Source organism: Leucopleurus acutus (assembly GCF_964270905.1).
Source record: "Leucopleurus acutus genome assembly, chromosome: 7".
In the NCBI taxonomy this organism is placed as follows: Eukaryota; Metazoa; Chordata; class Mammalia; order Artiodactyla; family Delphinidae; genus Leucopleurus; species Leucopleurus acutus.
Window position 1 is genome coordinate 12,535,998 of NC_139150.1, and position 22,290 is coordinate 12,558,287.

The 22,290-nt window shown below is 49.4% G+C and overlaps 1 protein-coding gene across 1 annotated transcript in view; it reads right to left on the reverse strand.

The window, feature by feature from the left end:
• The window catches only part of MORN5 (MORN repeat containing 5), a gene marked incomplete at both ends in the record, with an annotated part of 33,257 nt that extends 10,979 nt beyond the window's left edge, over positions 1-22,278 (reverse strand). The window contains 4 exons of the mRNA XM_082842657.1: positions 12,598-12,729; positions 16,684-16,795; positions 18,419-18,566; positions 22,232-22,278. Of these exons, the coding sequence (XP_082698783.1) occupies positions 12,598-12,729; positions 16,684-16,795; positions 18,419-18,566; positions 22,232-22,278 (439 nt within the window). The remainder of the gene's footprint in view (positions 1-12,597; positions 12,730-16,683; positions 16,796-18,418; positions 18,567-22,231) is intronic.
• Positions 22,279-22,290: the final 12 nt, after the last annotated feature.

Sequence of the window (22,290 nt, forward strand, 5' to 3'; positions counted from 1 at the left end):
GCTCTAGGCTTCCATCCAGAGAGTGCCCATCCCGGGTCCTGTGACTGTTTATGCATCTCTCCCCACCCCCGACCCTGCACTGGTTTGGGGAGGTGGCAGGCACTGAGGTGGCCCCCAGGTGAGACTCTGGTATCCGCAGGGGATCAGTGAGGGCCCGCGTCTGGAGGGATCCTAGAGGGTCTGAGGCTCCAGGTGAATAAGAAATGCTGAGGATGATGGGAACACATCCAGAACAGTGCCCAAGGCGGGCTAGAGAGACCAGGGGACTGCCCGCCTCCAGCCCAGTTTTGAAATTGGCATTAAAAGCAGGTGGGAGGAGGCCAGAGGGCAGCTTGCCAAGGTCACTCTGGCTCCTCCCTTTGGGGCACGGAGTTAAGGAGGCCCCTGCATCTCAACCAGCACTAGTCCCTGGGATATGAAATAATCCCAACTGTTATCTGTGACAGGCCTTAAGCTCCTCATGGGCTGGGCACTGCTCTCACTGCATCCCCTGCATCATCTCAATAACACTCACCACAATCCTGGAAGGAAGGTCGTAGTTCCACCCCCACTTGTCAGATGAGGAAACGGAAGCTCAGAGAAGTTAAGAGACTAGCTTGAGATCACACAGCCGGCCAATGGCAGAGCCAGGGTCTGAGGGCAGATCTGGCAGAGTCCCTGGGGCCGGCCTGTAACCCTGCCTGCCTCTGCTAGACCTGAGGTTGAGCAGGGCTCTCAGCCAGCTGCCCTGGGTTCCAGCGTGTGGGCTGAGGAAGCGAGTGGAGGCTCCTGCCCCCTGGGCTCTGGCCTCGCATCCACTTCTATTAAAGGAGACGAAACAAACCACGGGGTGCTGGCTCGGGTGGACTCCAGCCACGGAAGGGGAAGCTGTATCCTTTGGATGCTTCCAGAAGGCTGCTGTGGGGGGTGGGGGATGTATTGCTGTCAGAGTCCTGTGGGCACAATGGCTGGAAAGGGAATTTCCAGGGCCTTTGGAATTGGAACTGGGAAAAGAGTCAGGCAGGGGGCGGTTCCCGCAGGTCAGGGAGGGGCACGAGGCAGGGCAGGCTGTCATTCCTAGAGCAAAAGGGCCTTGACGGGCCGATCCCACCCTCTGTAGGGGACGGGGGTGGCTTCTAGTGTATGTCTCTGGGGAGAAGAAGGTCCACAGCTTTGCCAGACTCTCAGAGAAGTTCCTATCAGTTCACAGTGTGGCCTCTGGCGTCAGAGACGCCTGGGTTCAAGTCCCGATTCCTCCCTTTAGTAACTGCTCCTGTCAGTAAGTTCTCTGAGGCTCAGTTTCCCCATCTGCCAAATAGGGATAATGATGCATTCCTCAGGGGGCTGGGATGTGGTGAGTCGCTGGCACAGTAAAGGCATTTGATACTATAATTCCCTTCATACCCCTTTTGCTTAAAGCAGATGCCGGGATCTGTGATCCGTGTGGGCATTTTCTTTGGCAGTTACAAGTGTGATATTATCCCTCCACAAAGCCTTCATTATGGTGCTGCTAACAGTACCGCAGCTATGGCAGGCATGGCCCTGCGTGCCAGCCTCCAGGTGATTATAACATTTGGGTAAATTGCCTTTTGTCTTGAGGAGAGACGACAGTGGGAGGGGGCGGGGCAGGAGACTCGCTTGGCCATTTTGCAGAAACCACGGGGGAAGCAGGGTGGGGGGCAGCCTGGGTTTGCCGAAGGAGCCCTGGCTGGCGGTGGGAAGGTGGGTCCTGCCCCGGCCCTGACACAGACAGGCTGTGTGGGGTCCGGCACGTCATCCTCCCTCTCTGGGTCTCAGCTTTCTCACCTGTCAGGTGGAGGCAGAGGCTTCAAGATGAGAAGAGTCTTGGTTTGTTGGTGGCATTGAAAGACTCGTGTTCCTTGGCCAGTTTTTGAGCAATAAGGTGGGCAGAGAACTATCTAGGAAAAAAGAACCACTGCTGCCATCTTACACTCCTTGGATATGTTTATGTCTCTGGGCCACAAGGAAGGCCCTTGGTTCTTTCTTTCTTTCACTAATAAACTCCAGCTTCTCATTCAGAACCAGCTCAAATGTCATCTTTACGCCTGAGTCAGCTAGACCTGGATTCAAATTCCAGCCCTGCCACCTATTACCCGGGTAACTTTGGGCAAAGCATTTCATCTCACCTCAGTTTCATCATCTATAAAATGGAAATAATAAAGACAACTATTTCCTAGATAAAAGAAAATAAATTATGGAAAGTGCTCAAACCAGCGCCTGGAACATAGAAAGCACTCAGTAAATGGTGGTTGTTATTATTACCCTACTTTTTCACCTGAAATAAACTATGGCTACCTTTGTATATCAATAGGTCCATTCCTTCACTGCCATTTCAATGGCTGCATTGTATTTTATTGTAAGCCTATATCATATATTATCTTTTACTTGGCCGCAGCTCGCAGGACCTTAGTTCCCCGACCAGGGATCGAACCCGGGCCCACGGCAGTGAAAGCACTGAGTCCTAACCACTGGACCGCCAGGGAATTCCCGAGGCTATATCATATATTAATGAATGAGTTCCCTCCTGCTGGACATTTGGGATGTTTTTAGGTTTCAACTGTTAAAATAATACCAGAAAAACTTTAGAAGGCCAAGTGGTCTTTCACTTCTAGCTGCTCACTCTGCAGCTTTGTAAAGTTGGGTGGGGAACAGATAAACACCAACGTCTGGGAGCTCCATGCCCAGGCCTCTGTGGACAGACAGTCTTGGAGTTGGCTGGGCAAAGTGGAAAGAGGCAAATCTCTGGAGGCAGATGAGCCCAAGTGCGAATCCCAGTTCCTGCCAAATTTTCTGGGGAAATTCTTTAACTTCACCGAGCCTCAGTTTCCTCATTTGTCAAACAGGGATCATGCGAATACACCCCTCCCCTGTAGTTGAGTGCCCGGTGCAGGGTCAAGGCTCAGTCAGTGCCACCTGTCACCCCACCCCCCTATCATCTTCATCCTCTCCTGGTGGAGCCAGCTGTCACCTCCAAAAGACTCTGGATCACCCAGGCCAGGTCACTCTTTGGACCCCGATTCACACTCCTGCTTCTTCCCATCGTCCATTTACCCGAGCATACATTCAAACAAGGCTCGTGATCTTGATTTTAAATTCTGTCCGAAACCTACAGGTTCAGACGCAAAGGGGCCCTCTCTGCAAATAATCACTGGTATGCGATATTTTTAAGAAGCCCAAGCCATTGTTTCTGATTGAAGGAAAGTTGGTGCTATTTTGAAGAGGAGCACGATTAAGCGGTGGCGTTCTCTCTAACCGTTGGGAATTATACGCTGTTTGAAAGATTTGTGAGCTCTAGGACATTTGCCAGATGTGCTTGATTCGACATTTCAGACAACAAAGGGGATAATGTTGGCGGGAATCTTGACAGCATTTCTGATGATCAGGATATTCTTTGAGGATGGTACTGAGACCTTTCGGGGAGGAATTTCAGCTTTTACATAAACTAATTTGGGATGCTCACTCTCTGTCTTCCACAAAGCAAATTTAGTTCATTGTTAGTTGTATATGTTAAAATGGTTACGAGCGTTTTTTCCTTTGAATATTAATAATGTGCCTTTCATCTGAGACACGCGCATGGGGTGTCATTAATTGCGGGGAGGGAGGAAGGCTTAGTGGTGCAGTTATTTTGCAAATGATTCCTGATAGTAACGTTGAGGCAAGCAACAGCTACTCGAAGAGATGTACACACTGCCAGCACAGCTCAGGCGCATCCCTCCTGAGGGGAACGAAAGGGGAGAGTAGGAGGGCTAAGGGTTAGAGTTAATCTCCCAATTTCCCACTATGTTAAAGGTAACTATCCCAAATGTCTTCCAATGCTTCCCTGCTGGCCCACAGTCTGTAAAGGACCCTTTATAAAAAAGGTAGCATCTCATTTGGGGGCTGTGGTGTTCCTGTCTCAAGACTCTCAGATGGACATTTTCATTCATTTAGAGCATCACTGAGCTCCCCCGCTGGTACCAGGAACTGCGCTTGGTGCAGGAGCACCTGTGAATGAGACACAGCCCTGTCTGGGAGCGGAGATGCCGAGTAAAGAATAAGCTAGGACAGGGACTTCCCTGGTGGCGCAGTGGTTAAGAATCCGCCTGCTGATGCAGGGGACACGGGTTCGAGCCCTGGTCCGGGAAGATCCCACATGCCGCGGAGCAACTAAGCCCGTGCGCCACAGCTACTGAGCCTGAGCTCTAGAGCCCGCGAGCCACAAGTACTGAGCCCATGTGCCACAACTACTGAGCCTGCACTCTAGAGCCCACGAGCCATGACTACTGAGCCCATGTACCACAGCTACTGAAGCCTGCGCGCCTAGAGCCCGTGCTCTGCAACAACAGGAGCCACTGCGATGAGAAGCCCGCGCACCGCGACGCAGAGTCGTAGCCAAAAATAAATAAATGAATTAAAAAATATATACAAAAAGAAAGAATAAGCTAGGACACAAAGTTGGCAAGAAGAAGGAAAAGAAGAGGGTTTGGGCAGAGTTGGGTTCCACTCGACTCTGTTGCCAGCTGTGTGACTGGGAGCAAGTTATTAACCTATTTGAGTCCAGATCTTCTCATTGCAAACTCTGGCTCCTGAAAGTTCCCCACTTGGGATGTTGGGAAGAGCAGAGATCAGCAGGTAAGGCACTTAGCGAGGGTCTGATAAGGAGCCTCCCCAGCTTCGTGACCCTGAGCTGTGGATGGGCAGGTGAAGCTGCATATCATTCTTCCGGGCTTGCAGGTGAACCATGGCCTTCTGTTGTGTGCTGAGCATGGAGAGATGAGGACTGTGATGGGGGGGAGAGAGGGGGAGGGGCATTCTCAGCAGCGGGGGAACATACGATGTGAGGATAGAGCCATGTTGATCAATGGAGGGCAGCTAGTCTGCTTGGGCTGGACCATGGAGTGGGAAGGGACAGGGGGGTGAAAGGTAGACTGGCACTCTGAACCCCGTAATCAAGTCTCCAGACCCCGGAGTTTCAGCAGGATTTCATTTCCCCAGCAAAACCCTGAGGAGGCAGAGAGACCTAGCACGTCCAATCACATGTCCCCTCAGAGCCTTCCCCTCTCTCAAATACCTAGAGAAATCTTAACAAACCCCAGGGCTTACTCTCCTCTCTCTCCCCCAGCCTGAGTCAGTAATCAGTACAGTGATAACAGCCTCAACTACCGATCACCGGACACGTGCCTTGAGCTGGGTGCTGTGCTATGTACTTTGCTTACTTAACTCCATCTTTTCTAACCACGATTCCTCCAGATTAAGTACTACTATAACGCTCATTTTACAGATGAGGAAACAGGCTCCAAGAGGAGACAAGAAGTAAGCTACCCATGGCCACCTAGCTGGCCCGTGGTGGATCCGGGACCAGAGGACAGCCGGATGTGTGTATTCTAGGTCCTGGGCATTTCTCCACCACACCACGCTGTCTCTCTGACCTCTTCCCGCTCTCAAGCCTCCTGTGGGAGGGAGCTCCTAACTCAGTCTCTGTTTTGTTTTGTGTCTGCTGTATTAATTGCAATATCGCCTACACTGAGTTGCTGTCTTTTATGGTTTTATGGTCCCAACAGAGGCAGCATCAGAGTGGAGTGGAAAGACCGCAGGACTTGTAGGAAGATGGGAGTGGGTTAGAATTCCAGCTTCACCATCACCAGTCTGTCATTCATCACTCCCTGACCTGGATTCCTAATCTCAAGACACACCCATTCCCAGCTCACAGGATGCATGTAGAGTTAGTTCCCAGGAGATGCAGGGGTCATAAACTCAAAGGCTTTAAGGGGGGTACCTTAAAGAAATGACAGATGCTGGGAATTCCCTGGCGGCCCAGTGGTTAGGACTCGGTGCTTTCACTGCGTGGGCCGGGGTTCAGTCTCTGGTTGGGGAACTAAGATTCTGCAAGGTGCGGCATGGCGTGATCCCCGCCTCCCCCCCACCCGGGACAAACAATGACAGGTGCTAATGGGGGTCAGACAGCAGGGAGTGGTGGGAACCTGGGCAGTGCTTGCCCCCTGTTGGTGCCCAAACCCATGCCATTTCAAACATGGGGCCAGCCAAACAAAAATTCTGGCTCGAGAGCCACTGGTTTGAGATCTCTAATGCTTAAGCTTTACAAACTTGGAGGTGCAGAGAAATATAATGGCTTATATTTATTATTGAAAATAAGTTGTCTATTATGTGCCAGGGACTGAATTTTGTATAATTTGTTGAAGAATCTGAGGGACTTGTAGGCAGGTCCTCTGCCCGCCTGCCTGCTTTTCTTTCACAAACATTGAATCACCTCCAACTTGTGGGACCCGTGTGAGGTGCAGAACACCCAGGGCTGAATCAGACACAGACACACGGTCCCCGCCCTCAAGAAGCTCTTAGTCTAGTGGGGAAGACAGGCAAATAGAGATTCTTCTACTGTCATGGGCTAAGTGCTGTGAGGCTTGTGGGAGCACAGAGGAGGGACATCTCACACAGACAGGATGGAGGGAGGCCGGGGGGCGGGGAGGGAGGGGTTGGTCAGGGAAGGCTGCCTAGAACAATGGTCCTGACCCTTAAGAAGGCTGTGAAATCAATTTAGTGCATAGCAACCATCATTTTAAAAAACGGAATAGAAAATACGGACTTCTCTGGGTGTCCAGTGGTTGAGACTCTGTGGTTCCAATGCAGGGGGTGCGGGTTCGATCCCTGGTTAGGGAACTAAGATCCCACATGCTGCATGTAATACAAAAAAAAACAACAACAAAAAACTGAATAGAAACTATCATAGCACATCTCATGTAAGAATACATACGTGAGTGTGAGTCTGTGTGTGTTCTGGGTCATGATGTAAATCATTCCTGATACGAGCCAAGGTCCAACGGTTTGAGAGCCACAGTTTGAGAGGATTCTTGCCTGCCCTGCTCCCCAAAGCCTAGCGCACTGCAGGCACTCAAAGGCTTCTGGATGAGTGGACGGATGGATTTCAACTCTCGCAATGATCCGGCAGTACGTACTGTCCTTTCCAGTTAAGAAAGGCACACTTGGAAACCCAAGTCTAGCAAACCTGGATCTGTCAAGCGTGCTCACAGCCTAGCAATTTGTAGCTTAGCCGTCCAGGGCTTTCTCTCTGCCCAGGGGGAAAGGAAGCCAGCCCAAGGTGGGTGAGGGGCCGAGGCAGTTCCGAGCGAAAGGCGACCCTTCTGCTGGTGCCCCAGCCTGTGACCTCCTATAATGCAGCATTCCCGGCTCTGACCCACCCAGGTGGCACGTGCCTCATAATAGCAGTGGCTTAGGCCACTGTGTTTACTCTGGGATGGCCTCAGTCACCCGCCTCAGGCCCACACGGCCAGCAGTCCTGAGCCTCCAGGATGCCGACAGGAAGCACCGTTTACGGGGCAGATTGGGATGCAGGGGAGAAAGGGCCCCGGGGGAAAACAGAAGATGGACAGAAGGCCACATCAGTCCCTGGCAGGGTGAGATGAGTCAAGGGTAATGACGAGGTGGCTACTAACAGAGACCCCTTTTTAGTGGTTTTCAGGACACTCCAAACTTGGTCTGTCCTATAGTATCAGGACCAAAATACCCTTCCTCCTCCATCATAGGCTCTTAAGGTTAGAAGTGGCCTAGAAATCATCCAGTTCAACCATCTCATTTTGCAGATGGAGAGAAAGGGGCCCAGAGAGGGAAGGCACTGGCCCAGGGTCAGCCAGCAGGCAGCCTGGAACCTGGGGACCGTGGCCCTTCAGATGCCCCTCTCTTGCCATCTTGCTGGAAGGGTCTCCCATTTCCTATCCTTTGGCCTCTTTTCTAATGTAACAAGAGAAATCTTTCTAATGGACACTCGTCTAAAACCCTCCCTTACTCCCCCACGGCCCTCAGGTGAAAAGGCACCTGTGATCTTTCCTCCGGCCCTCTTGGGCCTCCTCTCCTGCTTTTTCCCCTGACGTATTGGTGTCTCACGCTCCTGAGCGACCTGTAGCCTCTTAGATGTGCAGCACTCTCCCCCATCTCTAATCCTTTGCACATCCTGTTCCCTCTGCCTTTAACACTCTTCCCAACGCTGATGCACTTGCCTGCCCTGATTTAGGTTTCGCATTAGATCTTGCTTTTCCCAGAAAACCTCCCTGGCCTGCTGGCCTCCAGGCTTTGGGATCCGCACGAGGTTCTTTTGCAGCAACTCTGAACTGTCACGATCCATTTCACTGTCACTTTCTCTTGCTGCCTGAGAGCCTCTAGGATGCCACTGTCACCTTCATGCCTAACACAGAGCCCGACCCATAGCAACTGGTCAATAAATATTTGTCGCCCAAACAATACTCAGTGTCTGCCCTTCTAAGAATGGCCTTCCCTTCCCCGATGCAGTTTTTTAAAAGACTTAATTTTTTAGAGCAGTTTTAGGTTCACAATAAAATTGAGAGGCAGGTACAGAGGTTGCCCATATATTCCCTGCCCCACACATGCACGGTCTCCCCCATTATGAACATCTCCCACCAGATGGTACATTTGTTACCATTAATGAACCTACATGGACACGTCATAATCACCCAAAGTCCTTAGTTGACATTAGGGTTCACTCTTCGTGTTGTATATTCTATGGGTTTGGACAGATGTGTAATAACATGTATTCATCATCATAGTAACATCCATAGTATTTTCACTGCCCTAAAATCCTCTGTGCATCCCCAAGATGCATTTTAAAGTTTATCATCAAGCGTGGCTTTTGCCCACAGGATTCTGGGAACCACAATTTCTGATTCCCCAGTCACACCATGCATATTCATGCCTCTGTGTCTTTGCCCATGCTGTTCCCTGTGCCTGGAATGCCCTTACCCAATGAGCCTGTTTATGAAACCCCTACTCATCCTTTAAGACCCATCACTTAGGGAATTCCCTGGTGGTCCAGTGGTTAGGACTCTGCACTTCCACTGCAGGGGGCACGGGTTTGATCCCTAGTTGGGGAACTAAGATCCCACATGCCATGTGGCGCGGCCAAAAAAAAGACCTATCATTTCTGGGACCTTTTTCCTGACTGACACCCTCCACCCCAGACAGGTGATCAATTCCCCCTCCCCATCCCCCCCCCCCACCATTCTCCAGGGCTTCCCCCCACCAGGGCCCACATCACATGATATTGTGATTATATTTTTCTGTATCTGTCTTCTCCACTAGTCTGTGAACCTGCACAGGACCAGCATGTCCTCTCAGTGAGGCAAGACTGGAATACAATTCAAATGTAGAAAACTGAAAATGCATCAGTTGTATTGTACAACAACTGAAGAAAGATTATGCTAACACAGAATTCCCCAAAACACTAGTGCCATAAAAATTCTCCCTGCTGCCCCATCTCCCAACTAATTTTATGGTCAAATAATTTTAGGAAATGATGTAACTATATCTCTCTGGTAGAGATTCACGGTACACACTCATTCCTTAATTTATTTTTTTATATACAGTTAATGAGCGCCTAATACGTGCCTGGGTCTGTGCTTGCTGCTGGAGCTGCAGCAGTGTGCCTGTTTTTAAGAAAAAATTTTGCTTCCTTTCTCCTGTAACTTTGAACTTTACTGGTTCAGAGGCCTTAGTTCTCAAGGAGAAATGGTCCCACCAAGTGATACAACAATGGTTCGATTGAACTGGAAGTGTAAACAGCCACCTAGCCATTTTCGCACCTTGTGCCACTGAAACAACAGGCAAAGTAGGGGAATACACTTCTGGCTGGAGTGAGGGACCTCGATTGCCAGGTGGAAACTGGGTTGCTGTTACTGGGGAAGGGAGATGCTGTATGGAACCCAAGGGGGTTCTCTAGGGCACTTCTTAGTACTTCCACTGCCAATAGTAAAAATGAATGCAAAACTAAACCAACCAACGAAACAACCAAAAAAGGCAGGACCAGTAAGGATTCAGACCCCTCAAGAATGAAGGTTTGGGTCGCCCTACCTGTCAAAAAACCAGACCAACTGAAATGTGAACAGAAAGCAAACGGAACATGGGATTTATAATAGAAAAAGGAATTCATAAGTATTAACTACAGCCTCACGACCAGTTATAGAAAGAGGACTGTATCAATGATATAGTGTTTCTTCCTTGCTTGTATGTTTATGTATAACGGTATCTATATCATTTATCTATCTACATATTTGCTTTTATTAACTATTTTTTTTCTCTTCTTTCCTCTTTTCCCCTTAATATTTTATAGGAAGATTCTTGGCAGTGGCGTGGAGGTTGTAGATTAGGCAGGACTGTCAAGGGATAACATCACTCAAAGATGGATGCGATGTCTACTGGGTTTAAGGTCTCCCCTCTCCGAGGAGGTGGTGAGAGCATCTTTGTATTAGTAGGAAGGACAGTTGCGACTTGTGATACAAAAGAGCATAAATGCGTTATCTCTGCAGCAGAGAAGAGTGTGTTTGGATGCTGAGCGGCAAAAGGCAGTTGATGGGGCCAGTTATGAAGCTACTGATGCTCAACTCCAAACCCACCTTTCTGCACTCTGCTTGGCGATGCTGGGACTGGGACCACGTGGAGGACACTTCTCCTTTGCCAGCTGGCCTCCAGTCAGGTGCTTCAAGGCAGACAGAGGGGGAGGGGACACGCTCCTTCCTGTTTTGCTTGCTGTCCTGGTCGGTGTCTCAGCAGTGGCCTTTCACTTCCAGTTTCCAGCTTTCCCCACACTCCTAGAATCAGCGTCATCGTGCTCTCTCTCCAGAGGCCCTCCTGGGCAGTGCCCCCTCCTCACAAGTCTGGGATGCAGCTCCTGGTTGGGGGGGCCTCTATCAATCTACATTCTAATAACCCAATCTCTTGCTTCCCCCCCGCCCCAGTTTTGAGGGGGTAGTTGCTTCCCGCAGTTACTTTCTCTGTCACCTCAATGTCTTCCTTTTGATTTTTCAGCTCTCCAATACTTACTTAACCAATTTCCTGATATTAAATTCTTTGTTTTTCTGACTGGACACTGGACAGGTACAAGTGGAGACAAGATAGAGTCCCTGCTCTCAGGGACCTTACCATTTAGTGGGAGAGGCAGACAGTAAGCAATTCATTACACAAGTGAGTATTTAATTACAGTTGAAATAAGTGCCGGGAAGGAAAACTACAAAGTATACCAGCACCTAAAAGGTCCTGAGAAGCCCTTCAGTCAGTAAAACTGTTTAGTATTACTAACTCAGTATCTCCTTAGTTGATTTGATCAAGAAACTTCATGGGAGCCTATTTATATCCAGCAGAATTAGTGTTCTATATAGTACATTCTGTTAATGGAAGATGAGAAGTCAGAGAAAAGTGCCGAGGACTTGGAATACAAGCATTTGCCATGTCCCGCCAGCAGCACCCAGTGGGCGAGGGGTATCTCAGCTCCAGGATTCAGCCACGACATCAGCTGACGATTCCCTTTGCGCTTATTCCAGCATCACAAGGCAACTTTCTGATCATCATTGAACTACTGAGTAAATTTCCCTACAGGGAGTGGAAACCCTCAGCAGCCAACCCAGGCCTTCTGGTCTACCTGGCAGTTTCTTTCTCATTACACAGTAGGGTTTCTTGACCTGGGTCTTTAGGGGAACCATCAACCCCTTAAGACTATATGCAAAATGCATGTGTGTGTGTGTGTGTGTGTGTGTGTGTGTGTGTGTGTACACATATATATTTGTGTGTGTGCATATGTGGGCATTTTCCTACGAAGAGAGTCCATAGCTTTGGTTATTCCTAGTGGGACTATGGCTGTAGAAGAGAGAAGGGTTAGGAATCACGATGTTAAAGGAAAATGTTCTTGTTCTTATTTGTACATTGACCTCTTGCAGGTTTGGTCACTGTAAGTCAGTCCTTCTCAGTCTGATCAGCTTGTGTTCACTCACCAAACTGAGGTTCTGGATCTTCCAAGGTACTCCCCAGGCTGAGGGGCCAGCAGTCATCTTGGACCACATGGCATCACTCACTTTCCAGGCCTTTACCTGTGCTGGTTCCTCTGGCTGAAAAACCTGTCCCCACACCTTAGGGTCAACTCCGCATCATATTTTGGGTCTCAGGTTAGCTATTTCCTTCTTGAATCCTTCTCGGAATTTCCAGTTCTGGATTAGATAGCACTTCTTTGTGCTCCCACAGCATCACTCCCACCTCTCTGGGACCCCATTCCCATCTCCACTACCCCCCACCACCATTTAGGGCCATGTTTTTCCCTTTCATTATGCTTATTCCATGATGCAATTAACCGTTCATAGTACTTGTCTGCTATTTGCCAAACGTAAGCTCCACGAGGAAGGGGTTTGTGGCTAGCTTTGGTGCCCAGACCAAGCAGAGCGTCTAGCATACAGCAGGCACTTACTAGCTGCAGGGAAACATGCAAAGATAAGTACTTGAATCCTTTCCATGCTACACTTATGTGCTGTCACAGTTAGACCATTAATGTCCTCTGCCCTACTCTGTGACTATGTATAGACTTGTCAGCCATGAGAATTCCAAAGAGTGAAACATTCAGACAATCAATTTTTGTCAATTTTTGGACAATCAATGATTGGCAAAAGCTTCTTTCTCGCTAAATGCATGCATGTGTGTGCACACGTGTGCACAGACCTACATGTGATCAGACGAGACTGGGCACGTTCAGGGTGGTATGGCCATAGACCAAACCTACGTGTGATGAGAGAAGAGAAAACATGTGTCACGTACCTGCATTTCTCAGAAAGCGATTCTTATAGTCCTTGACAATCCTCGTGGTTGGGTTATAGAAGCCATCTCCGCAGTCATAACAGCCCGGAGGGATTTTTCTAGGCGGGTCCATATTGGTGAGTCGAGAGATACCTTGAAAGGATATCATGGATCATTAACTCACCACCAAGGCCAAACCCAGTCCCAACCTAAAGTCCACTTTTGGCTGGTTGCTCATGTGACAATCCGGCCCCATTTCTAGACCACACACTCCCTATCAGGGTACACAGCAAAAGCACCACAAACAGGGCCCCAGAGGAACTTCCTGAAAATGGCTCCATGAGTAGGTTCTGGGAAACTAAGTTGCCTGCATTCCTTGGCTCGTGGCCATGCATCCCTCTGACCTTCACTTCCGTCATCACATCTCCTCTCCCTCTGCTTTTATCATCACCTCGTCTTCTCTCACTCTGACCCTCTTGCCTCCCTCTTATAAGGACCCCTGTGATTACACTGGGCCCACCTAGATAATCCAGGATAATTTCCCCACTTCAAGGTCCTTGACTTAATCACATCTGCAAAGTCCCCTTTGCCATGTAAAGTTAACACATTCATAGGTTCAATGATTAGACATGGACAGCCCCCTATATTCTTCCCTTGACCCCATCCTCTATTTCTAGGGACACCATGAAAAGGGCACAGGTTCTGGAATCAGAGAGACCCTGAGGATGTGTCAGAGTCGGCCACATAGCTAGAAAGGCATGTCTGGGAGAGGAATGGCATTCAAGGTGTGAGCAAAGGCCACAAGATATGAGCCTTCATGCCTCGCTCAGGAAGCCTTGTGGAACAGGGTGTGTGTAAGGAAAACAGCAGGAAAGAAACGGGTCACGTGGGCAAGGATCAGGTGATGAAGAACCCTGACCCAAGCTACAAAAACAGCTGCCAGGCATTGTGCTAAGTGCTTGACTCCTACTATTTCGCTTACTCCTCATAGCAACCCTGTGGTCCCATTTTACAGATAAGAAAACTGAGGCTCAGAGAGGTCAAATAACTTGCCCAAGGTTAGATACTGAGCTCTGTAGCCTATACGTTAAGCTGCTGATATCAGGGGAGGCGAGGGTCTGGGCACCGCCTCCCAGAACCGGGGACATTGGAACCACCAGGAGTCGGTGTACCTTGAAGGCCATAACCCCTGTGTGTTGTCTCTCTTGGACGCTGAGGCCTGAGGAAAGGAGATAAGGTTGGAATAAGTAACTTCTCGGTTTCCTTCTACTAGTGGGTCTGTAATTCCCTGTCCTCTGGACTGAGGGCTGGATGCCTGCCGAGCGCAGCACACACTCACAGCTCAGGGTCCCGCACACAGCGGGGCTCTGAGGTTGGCTGCCGATGATAAGCAGGTACGCTATTGGCTGGTGGCTACTGAGGGCACACTCCACGCCAAGCGCTTTACAGCCAGTTCTCTCCCCGAAGCCTCCTGCCAAAGCCCATCTCATGGATGCCTTGCCCCGGCCCTAACAATGCCTGCCGCCGAGGCGGAGAGGGGGCTTTTGGAGAGGTGAGCAGAGTGCGAGGGGGCTTTTGGAGAGGTGAGCAGAGTGCCGAGGGACTTGGGAAGGAAGTGCCGCTGGAGGAGAAGGCGTGGCCGCGGGAAGGTTGTGCGCTGCCTCACGCAGCTTTAGCAAAACCTCAGCCTTGTGAGAGCTGAGGGCCTGAGGCCAGGAGCTCTTTGCCTGCAGGCCTCAGCTGGGGTGAAGAGCTCATGACAAAGTCATCGCTAAGCCAGGGGGAGCCATTTACAAGGTTCTCCCGTGGCATCCAGACTGGCAGCTATGTGAAGGCAGAGACTGTGTCCTCGAAGCTCTCAGTCCCCCAGGGCCCAGCCAATGTCTGCCACAGAGCAGGTGCTCAGGGAACGTCTGTGAACAGCATTGCTGTAACTACCCAGAGTGCACCCATCACCTCCTACTGTGACGTCAATATCATTGTCCCTGTTTGATAATAACTCTTTATCGAGCACCTCCTACGTGCCAGGCAATGTGCTAAGCACTGGGGACACACAGAGCCTTTGCTCTCGAGGAGCTCACAGTCAGCTCCTCGTGAGAGACACTCATGACAGAGCTGGGGGAGTGGATCGTGGCTGCTGTGATTTCTCACGGGGAGCACTTGCCTAGTCTGGGAATTCAGGGAAGGGTCCCAGGAAAGGGGCATTAAGCTAAGCCCTGAAGGGTGGGAAGGAGTTATTTGGGTGAAGTGAGAGGGTTAGAGCATTCCAGGCAGAGGGAAAGGCAGGAGCATGGTCTCTTGGAGGAGCAGAGAGAACATCCGAGAAGGGTAGGGAGCGAGGGATGAGGCTGGGGACCTCGCAAGAGCCGGAGCACGCTGGTCATTCTAAGAGTGTGGAACCTCATCTTCAGGGTAGCGGGGCGGCACTGGAGGGCTGGTGGCAATCAGATTCACGGTTTTCAAAGATGAAAGTGACCACAGAGTGGAGAATGGCCCAGAGGAGGTCAAGCGTGGATCTTAGGAGATCAGGTAAAGAAGGGCGGAGGATGGAGGTCTGGAATAGGGCAGCGGTAGAGAGGATGAAGAAACGCAACTTGGCACATAGCGGTGCTTGGTAAATATTTGTTTAATGAACAAATGCATATACTTTAGAGGCAGAATCCGTAGGACTAGGTGATGGATTGCACACGGAGGTATGAGGAGGCGGGATTAGGCTTATCTCGGCTGGGGGTGGGGGGGAGTGACAGTCTCTGGGGGAGCAATCCTTGGGGGAGAGGGGGCTGGTGAGGAAGGTAATGAACTCAGTGCAAATTGAGGGACAACCAAACGTAGGTGTTGGGGAAGCTGGATGCAGGAATCTGAGACTCAGGGATTTTGATTTCAATTTGATTTCAATTAAATGAAGGCTTAAAAGTGAATCAACTTGTAGGGAGAAGGCACAGAATGATGACAGAAGAGGGTCTAAGCCAGAGAGCCGTGGGGAACCCCAAAATTAATAATCAAGGGGAGGAGAAGCTGCAAAGGAGACGGGATAGAAAGAAAGTGGGAGAGTGAGGTGTCAGGAAAGCAAAGGGAGAGAAGGAGTCTCACCTGGTCAGCTCTCTGATCCAGGTCACAAAGCCAGGGTTTGCACTGACTGACTCCGACCCTGAGCGCCTTTTGGAGGTTTCTGTCCTCAGGGAGGTTGAGCTGCCCAGGCTCATCCAGCTACTGAGTGGGAATGCTAGGACTCCAACCCTGACCTTCCAGCTCTCTGCTCCGTCAACTACACCACATTATCTCATGGTAGGATTTTTTTTTTTTTTACAGTTTGCAACATCATTTTCCCACATTAGGATATGTCGTCTGGGCTGTGCCGAAATCTAGCCTTTTGAGGTTCAGCTGACCTCACACGAGTCTCAGAAACACAGGATGAGCCCCTTACGCTGCTAGAATCCAGACTCTAGCCCCGCTGTCGCCCTCTGTGACGGAATTCGATTTCTGCAGGGATATAGCGTGATGCAGGGGACCTCAGAGAGGAAGACATGGGCTCCCATGGGAGCTCTGCCACTGGAAACATGTTTGGACTCCGTGGACTCAGCTTCCTCCTCTGTGACATGGGACTAGGAAGGCAGACATGGCAGGGCCATCTGGAGAGTCTATGAGACAGGGATCATAGAGGGCCTCACCCGGCACCCGATACACAGAGCACACGCTCCACTGGTGCTGGCCCACGTTGGTGCTACAGCTGATCTGACGAATGACAGCAGCTGAGATGTACTGTGCACCTACTGCGCGTGCAAGACACTGCTGTAAACACTTTACACGAGTGATCTTATTTATGAGACACGTGGGGTAAATGATGCTATTGTCCCATTTTGCAGGGGAAAAACTGAGGCACAGAAAGGTGGAGGCACGGCCCTTGGTCCCCGGCTGGTACAGGCGAGCTGAGATTTGAGGACTGGCCTCTCTGATTCTAGAACCTGGCGCTTCTGCATTCTGTGACCCTGCTCCGTACTCCTCCCCTTTGGGTGGGTTACTTCAGTGGCGCCACAGCCCAGTTATTTAGAACCGTTTTTCACCTTCCTCTCTGTTTGGGTGTGAAGGGAAAGAAGGGTGCCTGGGTACCTGCAGGCTTCAAGCCGTAGCAGATCTCAGTGTAAAACCTCCGATCGTAGGTGTCGCAGTAATGCCAGTGCTCAGCGTCATACTGCAGCCCGTCGGAGAAGGTGTACGTGCCCTGGAAGGTAAGGAGCACACGCACAGGTCTGAGGAGCCCACAGCCCACTTGCCAAGAAGGACGAAAGCCAAGGGAAGGGGTGGCTTTTCCATTGCCGTGGAAAAGAAGTGATAAGTATCACAGCTCTCACAGCTGCGGTGATTAGGAGGAGTGGTTATGAAGTCCTGGCACCCAAAATATGCAACTCAAAATATGCAATGCTGTATATTTAATAGGGTTGATTCAATGAAAGTCGGTGAGATAGTACATGAAAAGCATTTGACATAGGGCTGGCATATAGTAAACAGTCAATAAACGTTACTATTATTCTTTTATTATTATCACGGCTTGAAAGTTCAGAGCCCTCAGTCATGGCTGTTTGTCCAAACATGTACAGTCAGCTTTTGCTGCCTTAGTGCTAAAGGAAGCCTCAGGATGTAGACATCGCATTGGCCTGGGCATCAGGAAACATGGGTGGAAATTCCAATACTATTAATTCACTGGGTGACCTTGGGTAAGTCACATCCCCTTCCTGGGGCTTAGATTCTCCAAGCTGTAAAGCGAGGAGTGTTTCTTAACCTTTTTTTAGGTCATGAGCCAGCCCCTGTACACACCCATAATCCCACGAAAGTTACAGATCCTTTCTCTGGAGAAATTATAGTCACATGTACACAGAAGCTTTTGTATATAAATTGGGAGATTTCATTGACTCCCTGAATTCTACTTGTAGCCCACAAATCCCAGGCTAAGAACTGACTTAGATGCTTTATCATGATAGTAATGGTGGAGTTAACATTTATTGAGTGCCTACTGTGTGCCAGGTACTGAGCAGAGTGCTCACACATATTGCCTCATTTATTCTCATAACCATCCCAGGAGATGCCTGGTACTCTCATGGCCGGTGGAATCATGGTCCCCCAAAGATGTCCACGTCTAATCATTGAACCTATGAATGTGTTAACTTTACATGGCAAGAGGGACTTTGAAGATGTGATTAAGTCAAGGATCTTGAAGTGCGGAGATTATCCTGGATTATCTAGGTGGGCCCAGTGTAATCACAGGGGTCCTTATAAGAGGGAGGCAAGAGGGTCAGAGTGAGAGAAGACGAGGTGATGATAAAAGCAGAGGGAGAGGAGATGTGATGATGGAAGTGAAGGTCAGAGGGATGCATGGCCACGAGCCAAGGAATGCAGGCAACTTCTAGAAGCTGGAAAAGGCAAGGAAGTGGATCCTCCCACAGAGCCTCCAGAAGGAATGCAGCACTGCTGACCTATTGTAGGCTTCCGCTGTCCAGAACCATAAGATAATAAGTTTCTGTTGTTTGAAGGCACTGAGTTTATAGTAATTTGTTACAGCAGCAATATGATACTAATACAACCATTGTTCCAGTTTATAGACAAGAAACATGAGTCTCAGAAAGGGGAGGTCATGGGCCCAAGGTCACACAGTTGGTGGCATAACAGGATTCAAATTCATCACGGCCTGTCCAGGAGCCCTTCTGGATCCAGAGGGAGAGGATTCCAGAGCCCTGAAGATCAAGAGGAGGGAGAAAAGGGCAGCAGAGGGGGAGGGCAGGGTGCGTGTCAGGGGGGCTCTTCCTGTCCGAGGCTTTCCCCTCTGCAGACTCCCTCCCCAGCTGATTACCTTTACAACCAATCCTTTCTCCCAAATGGCATCATATCGGCTCCCACTGGGGAAGTACAAGGTTCCTTGGCCATGAAACATGCCGTCCTTCATTTCCCCAACATACTTTGTTTCGGTAGGGAGGATGTATTCGGCTTCACCCTCCATCCTGTAAGGACAAAGGGAAGTCACTGAGCCCTCATGGCAGCTGGAGGATCAGAGCTGGCGGGTGCAGGAGAGCCAGCAGGAACCTCAGGGGCCTTGGACGTTACTGTCCCAGCAATATTCTGTTCAGAAACAAAATGTTTGTTTCCCTCAAAGCTCAAAAGTAAGAGGGGCTGTGTGTCGAAGGGGATGCAGGGTTTGGCCTCTTCGTTCCCCCTCTCTCTCAGGCAGGGACTGTCCTGGAGTTTACACTGGCCCTGGAAGCCCCCCTTGGGAGGCCCAGAGAGGGGAGCAATGCGCCCAAAGCCACACAGTAAGCACTGTGAAGCAGAGATGGGGGCCAGGTTTCCTGGTAGCTGATGCTGGGTCTTCCCCGTCCCCCACAACCAGCCTACCCCTGCCCATTGCGCCGTAAGTAGGAAACTGGGAAAAGTGTGAAATTTAGATAGGAAACAGGAATTTGAATCCTACTTCACCATGCTCTAGATGTATCATCTTGGAGACTTTCCTAAATCTCTCTGTTTTCCCTCCTTCCTTTGTTCCTTCCTTTTTTCCAAGAAATATTTACAGAACACCTGCTATATTCCAGGTGCCTTGCTGAGTCTCGTCTGTTGGATACAATACTACAGACACAACAGTGACCAAGGTAGATGCAGTCCTTGTCCTCGGGGAGCTCACAGTCCAGTGGGGGACACAGTTTAGCAGTTATATAATGCGTGGTCAGTGCCATGTAGAAGACAGGCCCCCACCTGAGCACGGGGCAGGGAACCAGCTGAACCACTTACTTCACGTGTGAAATGGCTGAGATTAATGCCCAAGATTAACCCAGATACTGGTAACAGTTTTCCTAGTAAAGGGCCTGACATATAGTGAGTGCTTAAGAAATATGCTTTCATTCATTCCTTCATTCCTTCTCCATTCTTCCCCACTAGCTGGAATTTACCTCTCCTAACTCTGGACTTCTTTGTGGTTTTGTTTGTACCTCCGTTGGACGCCTTGCACTTTCTGCATTGCATCGTAATTGTATACCTCAACTCCCCTATTTAATCAAAGCTTCTTGAGAGGAAGACCTTGGTATCCTCAGCTCCTAGAATTATGTTTTTTTAAATAGGTGCTCGTGAACATCTACTAAGTAAGGAACGAAGGAAACAGAAGGGCCAGTGGACTTCCTGAGTGGATGACAGAAGTTGCCGCTGTGACAGAGGCCCCAAGCAGGAGAGCGCTGTGGTTAAGGCACAGCTTCTGAGCCGGGCAGGCCTGGAGTCCAGACCTGGCTCCACCTCTCCATGCCCGTGTGACCTTGTGTGACCTCCACCTTTCTAAGCCTGAGTTCCTCATCTGTAAAATAGGGATAATGATGACACCCCTGCCAAGTTGTTGCGCTAATGGCTATGAAGCTATAATAGAATGCCTGACGTATAGAAGAGCTTAAAAACTATTTTGCTTTTACTTTGCTGCAAGACACAGAAGGAAAGAGAACTCCTCTTCTTCTTTTTCATTTCTTTAAATTTTTTTTTGGCTGCATTGGGTCTTAGTTGTGGCACGTGGGATCTTCGTTGAGGCATGCGAGATCTTTCGTTACTAGCGTGTGGGCTTCTCTCTAGTTGCGGTGTGTGGGCTCCAGGGCGCGTGGGCTCTGTAGTTGTGGCACCCGGTTCCAGAGTGCGTGGGCTCTGTAGTTTGTACCACACAGGCTCCCTAGTTGAGGCGTGCAGCTCAGTAGTTGTGGCACGCGGGCTTAGTTGCCCCGCGGCACGTGGGATCTTAGTTCCCTGACCAGGAATTGAACCCACGTCCCCTGCGTTGTAAGGCGATTCTTTACCACTGGGCCAACAGGGAAGTCCCTCCTCTTCTTCTTTCCTCTACCTCTTTGCTTGAGATCACATCTGTCATTTCTAAACATAGTCTCCATCTAAGCCCTTCTCTGAGATTTGGCATCTCCCCTCTTATTATTTTTTTTTACTGCAACTTGGACACTATTATTCAGACCACCTACAGACATCTCCAGCCCACCCCAAATAGAACTCATCCTCTCCTCCCCCAAAGCAGCCGAATCTTCCAAGTTCAAAGCCTGGAGGTGGGCTCTGGGCTGGGATTGGAAGCAGTCTCTGAGTGGGACCAGGAGCCAATCAGTTGCCAGCTCCTGGCAATGAAATCGCCCAACTTCTAAATTTTTCTCTTTCCTGCAGCCCCACTGCCTCTGCCTTGGCCCAGAGACCTGGTGCCTCTTACCGAGACAGTGGCAATGGGCTCTGACCTGATCTCCCCACCTCCACTCTGCTTCCTTCTGTCCCTCTTTCCATCCTTCCCTTCCTCCTCTCCCTCTCCTTCCCTTCCGTTTTTTCTTTTATTCATTCAAGGTGAAAAACCTTCATTTTTTATATGTATTTTTTTGGCCATACCATGCAGCAAGTGGGATCTTAGTTGCCCCACCAGGGATCGAACCCACGCCCCCTGCATGGGAGTGTGGAGTCTTAACCACTGGACCACCAGGGAAGTCCTGAAATGCCTTCATTTTAAATTCAAAGTAAATTAGAAAGAACAAAGAGAGCTACTTTATAATGAAGACATCAATCCTTAACAAGGATATGATGACCATATCTCAAATATTATTCATTCATTCATTCTCTTATTCATTCATGTGGCTAACATTAACTGAGTGTGTGCTAGACAGATGTATTATGAGGAGGGATACAGAGATGAAATAAATTAGATTTCCTAATGCCCAGCACTACCAAGGGTCTAACAGTGGCTCTTCCCACCCACAGAATTGTGCATGGTATTCAAATCTCTCTAAGTAAAAGCACAGCCCCCCTGTCTAGCTTGGGCTCCCACTCTCCTCCAGGCACATTCTACACTCCAACCAAACTGAACTGCCTGCTCTTTCCCTTATAAGCCCTCTGAGCTATTGCTCATGCTGTTCCCTTTGCCTGGAAGCATTCTTCACCTTGCATCTCCACCCACCTAGATCCTACTCAACCTTCAGGGCCCATTTCAAATATTGTCTCCTCCATGAAGTCTTCCAGGACTGCTCCAACTAGATGCATCCTCTACAGGGGCTCAGCAGCAGGGGTCTATAGTAGAAAGAACATGGGCTCTGAAGTCAGATCTGGTTTTCATCTCTGCTCTGTCAAATGCCAACTAGGTGACTTTGAGCACATTATATAATTACCTTGTGCCTCACTTTTCCCATCCGTATAATGGGGATGATTATATCTATCTCATAGGGTTGCTACGAGGAGGGAAATATTCAAGCAAAGCCACTATCTGAAATTATCTTCTCATTTATCTGTTTGTTGGCAGTATACCAACTAGACGATACGCTTCACAAGAGCAAGAATCTTGACATTTTTAATATTCTTATCCCTATATCTAAGACTGGCATTTAGCAAACACACATATATACGGGTATACATGGAATGGATGTATCTCAGCTCTGCTGTTTATTAGATATGCGTCCTTGAGCAAGTTACTTCACTTCTCTGGATCTCATTTTCCTGAACTGTAGAATGGGAATAAACGTTCCTATCTGAAAGGGTTGTCCTGAAGTTTAAAAGGCATAAAGTTTGTGAACGTGTCTGGTACAAAGTCCTTTGCAGAGGCAAAAAGATCGCCGGCTTTTCCCAGTCACGGATGTTCAAGACATAGTGAATCAAACGAGGTCCTTACCTCCCATCTACAAATTCCCCAATATATTGGCTCCCTGTGTACTGCATGGCGCCTGCCTC